Source organism: Colias croceus, chromosome 8 (genome assembly GCF_905220415.1).
Source record: "Colias croceus chromosome 8, ilColCroc2.1".
Taxonomy (NCBI): domain Eukaryota; kingdom Metazoa; phylum Arthropoda; class Insecta; order Lepidoptera; family Pieridae; genus Colias; species Colias croceus.
Genome location: NC_059544.1, coordinates 9,351,175 through 9,361,937, shown reverse-complemented (window position 1 = coordinate 9,361,937; position 10,763 = coordinate 9,351,175). Strand labels below are relative to the sequence as shown.

General features: G+C 32.2%; 1 protein-coding gene across 1 annotated transcript; it reads left to right on the top strand.

The window, feature by feature from the left end:
• Positions 1-252: 252 nt before the first annotated feature.
• LOC123693538 (etoposide-induced protein 2.4 homolog) lies at positions 253-6,303 on the top strand. Its single transcript, XM_045638697.1, has 7 exons — positions 253-406; positions 483-643; positions 2,573-2,828; positions 3,497-3,616; positions 3,925-4,148; positions 4,474-4,545; positions 5,383-6,303. Exons 1-7 carry the CDS (start codon positions 392-394, stop codon positions 5,480-5,482), a joined length of 948 nt encoding a protein of 315 aa, XP_045494653.1. The 5' UTR covers positions 253-391; the 3' UTR covers positions 5,483-6,303.
• Positions 6,304-10,763: the final 4,460 nt, after the last annotated feature.

Genomic DNA, 10,763 nt, shown 5'->3' with positions numbered 1-10,763 from the left:
TAATATTTTTTTCCATTATTTTATGAGTCTATAAACATCCATTAACAATAAATTGTTCTTTAATAAATTACGTTTGTTCGAACATTTATTTGCCGTTTTATTGTATAATTTGCAATTTTTAATTATATGAATATAAATAAAAAAATTGTATTGTTTATATTTAAATTGAACGAATGATAATAATTTTGCGATTGACGTTTTGTGTTGTATTCTGACAATTGAGTATTGACATTGATAATCATTTGACAATCAAATCAATAGATTTGTACAAGACAGGAAGACAGTCAAGTTACAACAAAATTTTGCATTACGTCAATTAATTATTTGAAATAATAATGTGAAAAGTAATTATCACACAGCATGAGACTATAGATAGCACACGTATACGAAGATGGAAAGCGTAACAGTAAGTACCTTTTTGTAAAAATTAATATAAAATGAAAACAGCTGTTTGTTCACTCATATTGTTTTCTTTGTTACAGAATTTCTCAGTTTCGCTTATCAAAGGATTTATAGACAGTTTACGAGGTGTAACTGTACTTCTATATTTAGATAAAGAAATAAATGAGCGAGCACTAAGTCGTTCTCCACAACCAGATTTTGACGGCGCGAAACAGAAATTGAAACAGCCCAAAGTTAAACAGTGAGAACGAATATATTTAAATACATTATTTTATTAATAATCATTATTTTATTAATAATATACGCAGTATTTGGCTACAAATCTAATACATTATCATAGCAGTGGGTAAATGAGATTAGAAACTGAAACAACATTCATTATCATTCATACTAATAATACATGTAGATCATATAAATATGCTAATTAACTAATTAACACGTATACTAGGTGGGCATTGGTGACTTCTATTGAATATTAAATGTTTGTTTTTTTGAGAAACCATTTTTATATTTACGCATACATATAATTTGTGAAGGCGTAAATGATGAATACCAGATTACCAACAATGAAAAATAAAATTAATTCTGCCTCATTAATAAGATGAAATTTAAAACATTTGGAGACTAGTTCAAAACTTAAAACATTTAAAATCTAACAAAATATGTGGAAAATGAGTTTAATATGTGTATGCAGAATGTCTGTGGCATTGTAAGCCATAATCAGATGAACAAACTTGAGTAGGGTTGTTTAATCAATAGGCTTCTTAGTCATGATATTTAATTATGCTTTTTGGAAATAGAAACAGTTGTCACGGAAACTAGAAAAAGGAAATTTGTCAATATTTACGCTTGAGCTTAGCATGCTTTCAAATCCTGTTTAAAACTTAAAAGCATAGTTTTAGTTACATTTATCTATAGCATTTATTTTGAAATTCTCCTGGAGTTTATAAAAAAAAATATTTTTAATTAATTTTGGCATCCAGACCCCAAGAATTTTTTTTCATAAATCTGCTTATACATAATAATATATTATTAAGCTATAGTAGGAAAACTAGATCTGTTCAACAAAGGAAGGAATCTCTTTGTATTTAAAAGTATTGCACTGTTACATTTTGTCTATACAGGGTTACTTGTAAAACACCGGCAACCTCGCAGGACAAGATAGCCAACATCATAAGTAATAACATTTGTTCTACGACTTTTGATAATTTGTTAGATTTTATTTTCATACAAAAATAAATATTCACTTAATTTTCCGTTTGAATATTATAAACTCTACGCGCATTCCAAACATTACGTAAACAAGAAGCGAACGGGAGGGGAAAGGGGGCGTCGCGTCGTCCTTTCGATAATGAATAGAACATAGACTTACAAATGTTAGGAGAGTACAATAAAAGCTTAAAAAATCATTTAAAAATAATTTATTGCGTTATGCCAAAAGTCGTAGAACAAATGTTGTTACTTATGATGTTAGCTATCTTGTCCTGAGAGGTTGCCGGTGTTTTACAAATAACCCTGTATATCAAGGTGAACTACTGAATTTCAATAATCCAATAAAAAACTAGCAATCTTTTATGATTGCTTGTATTAAAATTATGTATGAATTGTTGATTGATATTATGAATTCATTGATTTCATTTTATATTTATATAACTATTTTCGATTTTGAAATTTTTTAAACAGTTTTTTAACACACCACTGCTGTTTGTACGTTCTAGCAAATTGTATGATAAAACAATGTCAAATAAATAAGAACAACAACAAAATTAGTCATTGATATTATATTACTATAGCAAGGTACATATTGCACTAGTGTGTGCAAACTGCGAATTCATTCATGTTTTGTTATTTAACTTGTGGCATATATTTCTGTTTTGACCGCCTCCTTGGTACAGTGGTTAACGCGCGAGCGTAGAACGTGTTACGATTATGGTTACGGTTCGATACGGATAGATGAAGAAAAAAATGTCTCGGTCTGGCAGGACACAGAAGGCTCATCACCTACTTGTCCCTAAAGAAAATCGATCAGTGAAACAGAAGTATAATACATCTGCCCTTTACCCCACTAGGTGACATAGGACTTCACTTATATTTTTCTGTACTTTAGAAATGGTGTAGAAATAAATAAAACACATAGTATACAAACATAATCACATGTCTTACCTTTCAGAGAATCAAAAGTACTTACACGAGTGTTGCAGTCGTGCGTTCTCAACGGCTTCATATTCTTGCTCAGTATTTTAGTGTTTGAGTATGCGCTACTCCCAGCGGTGAAGTACTTAGTGATTGCGGTGTTTGGGCACAATCCGGGTGTAGCACATAGTGTATGGTCGTGGATACAACCCTTCCTGTCTATGACGTTTCGAATGATATGGGTGTTACCACTGTTTCTGTTGAGCAAGCTGGTGAATAGTTTGTGGTTTCAGGTTAGTAGTATTTTTTTAATTACAATTTTAAACGTTTTACTCCCCTGTAGTCAAAGGAATAGCGCATAGTCTCCGTTTCCGTGGGATTTCCGATGCAAATCTCATCCTATGTTCTTTCTAAGGTCTAAAGCTATCTGTGTACCAAATTTCGTCGTAATCGGTTCAGTGGTTGAGGCGTCAAGAATATACGAATTACAGACAGATAGTTACTAGTCGCATTGTCATAACTAAATTGCAAATTATCAAATTAAAAGCATTACATAAATGGTTTCAATATGTAGAAAGATATTTACATCATTTCATTTAGGGATTTAATAATTACGAATACAACACAACACATAGGACATATTTTTAGTACATTCCTGCATGTCATGATGATGAATGATATTATATAATATTTTCCTTTTATCACGCTAATTTACCAAATACATTTTCAATCACGAATGCATGCAATATAAAACATGCAAATGATATTTATTATAATAAAAATATCAAATTGCGACCTGCATCTTCTCCAAATTATAACGCAACATATATTTTATAGTCTGGAAGAGATCGCTACCTAGCGAATAATACAGGTTTAAGTAAATAAATAATTGAATATTAAATAATACCCAGCACCAAAATAATTTATTAATTATTATTAAATAAAAATTATTATTAAACAGGACATAGCAGACTCGGCGTATAGACACAGGCGCGGTCGGCCACAATTCATGTCGAGTGTGAGCAAAATTATCGCTGACTCACTATTCAGCTTATTGGTGCAAGCCTTATTTTTAGTTCAGGTAAGAATATTTGATAAGATCGTTCTCAACACAATCTTAAAAATATCTGTTTTTATGAAAAAATGAGAGATTAGGCAATTGTATTGCCATATGTTCTTTATTTCATGAATGATTTAAAAATCCATTTTAACTTATACTTTTTATTACATAAGAGTTGAGTTAAGACCATCTATTTTTATGACCTTTAATTTTTACACTTCAATGTACTCGTTTGAGTACAAGTGGTTCATAGTCTAGGAGCAATATATCTAAAATCATTGACATAAGTTCCAAGAAAAGAAAAATAATTAAATCTATCTTATTTCCAGAGCATGCTAGTCAGTATGTTACCAATAACGTACATCGGCGAGCTACTATGCCTCGTGCACATGTGTCTACTCTACTCCTTGTACTCTTTTGAGTACAAATGGTTCAACATGGGCTGGGAGCTACATAAGCGGCTGACTTTCATAGAAACGAATTGGCCGTATTTCCTCGGGTTCGGTCTACCCTTGGCTGTGTTGACGCAAATACCCCAGTCTTATATTATTAGGTTTGTATGCTTATAAATATGTACTTTCTACATATAAAATGGTATATAAATTTTGCAATATAGAATTATCTATCACATACTTTTATCTATAATATAACTAGCTTTCCGCCCGCGGCTTCGCCCGCGTTTTCAAAGAAAAACCCGCATAGTTCCCGTTCCCGAGGGATTTCCGGGATAAAACCTATCCTATCTCTCAAGTTGGATCGAACTGCACATGGTGTGCGAATTTTATTATAATCGGTTAAGTGGTTTAGGAGTCCATTGAGGACAAACATTGTGACACGAGATTTATATATATTAAAGATGTTTATTTGTATCTTTTCAGTGGTTGCGTGTTTTCAATATTTTTCCCTGTTTTCATTTTGAGCGGGAATGAAGCCACGCCAGTCACAGGAAGGTTAGTGCAACATAATAGTATTAATGACTGTTTGTATGTTAAGATGTTTGTTTCTCGTTTACGTAATGCCGCGGCCACACACTCGACGAGTGGTATTGGAAGTAACGAGGAAAGTAGGCAGCGACATAGTGTGGTCACGTTACTCGTCATGCCACTCGTCGTGCTCATCGTCCTGCTCACTGCTCCCTATTTTGTCGGTATTTGCGCGCGAGTCAAAGGACCGGCAATACGAGTGCGAAATGAGGAGCGTCGCGATTGATCGCGCGAGTAGAGCAGTGTGTGGCCAGAGAGGGCAATGTCGCGGCGAATAACGGCAGCGCGATGAGCAGCCCCCCTAGCCAAGTGGTTTTCTGTTAGCGTAGCGTTCAATAGAATAGACTACGAATGTATGAGATTGACGTAAGCTGTAGATAAACGTATCTACAGTTTACGTCAATCTCATACATTCGTAGTCTATTCTATTGAACGCTACGCAAACAGAAAGCCACTAGGCTAGGGGGGCAGGACGAGGAGCATAGTGTGGCCGCGACATAAAAACGTGAAAATCGCGAGTAAAGCTAAATAGTAAATCTTGTTTTTATATAATTTGTATGTGCCTTACGTACTTAACAATATGAACGTAATTGACAATATTGATTATTCAGATATTATAATATTTAAAATACTGAATCGTAACAACTTAAGGTTCTAAATTCCTTCTCTCAGAACAAGAAATACTATTATTAAATGTTTTATCAATTTATTTTTACTCTAAATAAAATTAACAATTACTGCAATACTATAAAATAAACTTGCCTAACTACATAAATTTATTTTTTTTTTGTCTATCCGTTACAGCGAATACCCTCTCCGTCTGTTCTCACCAGTAGTAGCGATATCGAACGGAATGTTCCGCTTCGTTCGTCACAGCGCTGACGTCATCGACAAAACCAGATGATAAACATTGTATTTTATGCATTTGTGTGGAAACGGGAACAACGTACCGTTAAATGTACATGTAAAAGGGGATATCACATTTTGTAATTTTATGACATTTTTTTTTGTTGAAATGGAGGGTAGTTGTAGAATACGTCTTTTTGTAAAATATTTTTTAATTTTTTGTGTGAAAGGCAAACATGATGTAAGTCTATACAAATAAATGAAATTGATTATTTGTAATTTACATCCAATTTGTCAATGTATTTTATTTATTATGAGTTTTTTCATCTTGTCATATTTTTTGCCATCTTGGTTCCAGTCACATATTTCCAGTCATATTATACAACTACCAAATCAAGTCTATTTATGAAATGACGAGTTCTACGACTTATTTCAGCGCAAGAAAACCTTTAATAAATCCAATTAAATCACCATTTATTTATATACAGGGCGTTATTTTTAGGTTTAAATTTGTGTGTTTTGGTGCACTGTAGTACCATCATTTGATTTTTTCATACATTATTTAACTCGACATATCAAAAAATGATTAGTCATATTATATTGTATTTTTTATTCTTTCGTTCAAAAATATTGTCATTTTAGAAAAAATAATGAATTTCACTTTTAACGTTTGATGCTGTGGTATATTTATGTGGTAGATTTGTACCTTATATATTGTGGTATATTTATAAATAGATAAAAAATGTGCCTTTCCGTTTGATTGACTTCCAAAAATGTTAGAGTAATATTGATGAAACTTGTCAAAAGGAAGCAATAAGATGTTTGGTAAAAATCATGTAATTCAAAAATAAACAGGCACAAATATCTTTTCAATGCCAAGCTTAAGGCTAAGCGCGCACCACGATTTTAATTTTTGCGACACGATTTCAAAATCGCGCTGTAGAAAATCGCAGAGAGTACGGTGCGCGCACAGCGATAATTTAATAGTGATCCTTACTCACTTTCATCATGGATTTCGTACAAGTTGCTTGTCTTTATTTACTACTTCGGAGGATAAGAAGAAAAAAAAAAAGAAAATTCGTCTATATTGGACTCATTCTTTTACAGCAGATAGAATTGTCAAAAGTTTATTTTATCCATACTAATATTATAAATGCGAAAGTAACTCTGTCTGTCTGAAAATTTGGTATATAGAGATATTTTGATACCCAAGAAAGGACATAGGATCGGTTTTATCCCGGAAATCACACGGGAACGGGAACTATGCAGGTTTTTCTTTGACTGCGCGGGCGATGCCGCGGGTGGAAAGCTAGTCAGAAATACAATGAACTTCGGATGTATCCCAAAAAATTCTTTAGCTATTATAGAAAGAAAATTCCGCCAAAAGGCCGCCCTTTGTGCTTTTTTATTTTTTATTATTGTAACCTTTATGTATATTTTGTTTCTTGTACAATAAAGTGTTAAATAAATTAATAAATTCAAACCTTTGACAGATTACTGAATTTATGTTTACCAAACAGTACCTACCTATACCACTACGATGTTTACTGTTGGACAGACGAAACACAAGTGAAGTGCCGGCCGGGTCCGAGTGTGTGATTTTATTATCGCAGTGCGCGTGGTACCATACAATTTCATATTCTGCATTTCATTTTCGCGACAATCGCGTCGCGAGCAGTCGCAGCAAAATGTGACAAATCACAATTTTAAAATCGCTGCGATTATTTAATCGCATGTGCGCGCATTGTCATAGTAACTCATACGTTGTATTTCTGCGATAAAATAATCACGCTGCATAAAGTCGTGGTGCGCGCTTAGGCTAAAATATTAAATAAATTATTATAAAATGAGGTAAATATTAAAATCAATATTATTTAGGCATTTTATACTTAGATTTGGTGTTTAATATCGCTATATTGTAAAAGTTGCATGTTTGTTGCGTGCGATTTACATTTATCATTAAGGGTGGTTTTCCACCGAGCGCGGATAATGCGCGAGGATGTGTAGCGAGGAATGTGTTTATAAAAAACCAATCATATTGCTTTATTTAGCTTGAACTTTGATGCGCTTGGCGTTTGAAGTGATACTATTGGTTTAATTTACAAACACATTCCTCGCACATTATTGGTGGAAAAGCACCCTTAAACATAAACACATGTACCTTATGATAGCAAATATATATTTAAGCCTTAGACGGTAAATCATTGTCATATTGTGATTATTTTTACATGACATTTATTAAAGGCTGACTGAATAAACGCTGTTTTTTTGGAAAATCCATGTGAGTTGTGACGTAGATGTTCAAAACATAATATATTTTATCATATCTCTCTCGTACAGAAAAAACCTATCTAAACTTCTATACTAATATTACTAGAATAATATTATATTATCTGGGCTTATATTATAAAGCTGAAGAGTTCGTTTGTTTGTTTGCTTGCTTGAACGCGCTAATATCAGAAACCATCGGTCCGATTTGAAAAAATATTTTACTGTTAGATAGTCCATTTATAGAGGAAGGCTTATATATCATCACCACTATCGACCAATAGGAGCGGCGCAATGAGGGTATCGCGTCCGCGTTAAAATGTAGAAGCCCTTCTGGCTAACATTGAGAGACACCACACAAAAAAATGCGGGTAAGCCCGCAGGGCACAGCTAGTATTTAAATATAAGTAGAGACAAATAACTATAGCGCTCACTGAAACGTGGAGGGGTAAAATGCATAGGTCAACATGGGTACTGTTGTGCCCGTAATACAATTACTGCTTAAATTAATAACTGGCTTTATAATTTTAATGACATTATGCAATACTTACAGCCAGTTCTGAATTGCAAATTGATTTGATTAAGGTTTGAAAACGCTTAAAGAAACAAAAAAAAATTAAGCATGGTTTTAAGACATTGTCGTCAAATAATTCAAAAACCAGCCGTTAGTACTCTAGCAGATAAGTCTAGCAGTTATAAAAATAGAGAACATAGCTGCTTGTGTCGCATGTATCAGACTATGAGGTTATTACAAACTAGCTTTCCGCCTGCGGCTTCGCCCGCGTTTTCAAAGAAAAACCCGCATAGTTCCCGTTCCCGTGGGATTTCCGGGATAAAACCTAGCCTATGTTACTCGTGGATAATGTAGCTTTTGAATGGTGAAAGAATTTTTAAAAACGAGTCCAGTAGTTTATGAGCCTATTCGTTACAATCAAACAAAAAAACAAACAAACAAAGTTTTCCTCTTTATAATATTAGTGTAGAAGAGTGCACACGTGTTTGCGCAGATACATACGCCTTGTACGTTATAATTGCAAGCCACTGAGGAAAATTTATATAGCGCCCAAACCTAAAGAGTTTAGTAGTTCTAAATTTAAAACTTATATTAAAAATGTATTAGTTCAGAGAGCGTACTACAATATTCAGGAATATATGGACGATAAAAACCCATGGAGGGTTGTCGCGTAAAAACCACAAGACAGTTCATTGGCATATTATGATATATTATGTAGTTAGATATAAGTTTCATATATTGTAATATTTACATGATTTTAAAAGAGCAACTATGGAGTTTCTTGCCGATTCTTCTCCATAGATAACTGCTTTCCGAATCGGTGGTAAATGTTAAAATAATTATGTAATGACGATTCGAAAGTGCTACTAAATAGTAGTCTAATTGAATAAATGAATGTTTGAGTTTGAGTTTGAACCTGCGCAGAGGTCTAAAATAAGGTATCTGTGTAATAATAACATGACGGGTGCGACAGTTACCAAACGCAATGATAATCTTCTCCACATTTCACTCAGCGCTACAGTTACTTGCCGCCTGTAATATCTATTGACCATTTAAAAACTGCTCATGATCATTGATCGCTATACGGATACCCTTAGGATTTTCTATTGATTTACAATTTATATAACCCTAATCACATATCAATACTATTATCAATACTTAATATAGAAACATTAAAAATTTTCAAATTGCTACCTCATTGTAACCCTGTTATAGACAGAGCATGTGACTAGTGACTAAGGATATTATAGGAATTATGGAAATAAAACAACAAATATTTGTACTATATCATAATTTATTTGATCGATTAAACACCATACAGATTAAACGATAAATTACAAACTTAATCTAACAAGTCCAAAATCAAATATAAATAAGCATACACTTAAAATTAGATGATAAGCATAAAACTAAAATGGTTACTTACTTAACTATAACGTCCTAATATAATTTGCGATATCACATTCAAAAATACCTATAATCAGCAATAACATCTACTAAACATACCATAGGTACGTATTACGAAAATAGAAATCTGAATCTTATTACCTGCATGATAAGAACTAAGTATGTTTAATTTCATATCGATATATATTTGCATGAAACCTGTAGTAAATTTACTTCAAATTATTCTGATAAAAACACGGATAGAAAAGAGCAAGATTGCGCAATGATAAATTTTAAAAGTTAAAAAATTAAAATCGTTCAAAGTGCTTCTAAAAGAAGTCTAGTCGAAGAAATAAATATTCAAGTTTTATTATGGTCTTGTATGAAATTCTTTTGAAAAAAAAATACCACGTTTTGAGGCATCAAAACGTGGTATTTTTTTTCAAAAGAATATTAACGGCAGTTAATATTATGCAAATACAAATCAATACATTTTTAAATTATAAGTAAGTAAAAACACCACATATATATTTTTAATTCATAAATCAATCGATCTAAAAATCTAATTTCACCTCCAGTCTGTATCTCAAATACAGAAGGTTTAAATTGCTTTAAGAAAGTAGGTACATAAATGTATTAAAAAATACAATAAACATCAATTATATACTAAGGAACATTTCAACATGCCTATTTGTTTTTTTTTTAATTTATTTTTTACCCATTTAAAAGCACATAGTGTAGGTACTATTAAGGTGACTGTGACGTATTTAACTTCTTATTTATTATGTGTATATATTTAACTATTTCTTGCACTTACATGTATCACAACTACGAATGGTAATCATTTAGATATGTTTTCATATATTTGTATAGTTAAGTGCACGTTTATGCTGCCAGTATTAAAAATCAATTGATTTTATACTATCTATTTTCCATAGCTTTTAGCGTTTATTTATTATAAAATAGTTTTTAATAATAATTTCTATTTAATTACAATTATGAAAGAAATATTAATATGTGTATGATTCGAATCAATAAAAATGATGATAAGCTTTCTCCCTTGCACATTAAAGCTTGAATTACAAAAGATATAGCAGATACGCTTCAATTTACGATGCCATTTTTTTCGACTCTTGTTATATTTATTGATTAAGCCTAAGTTCTACATTAT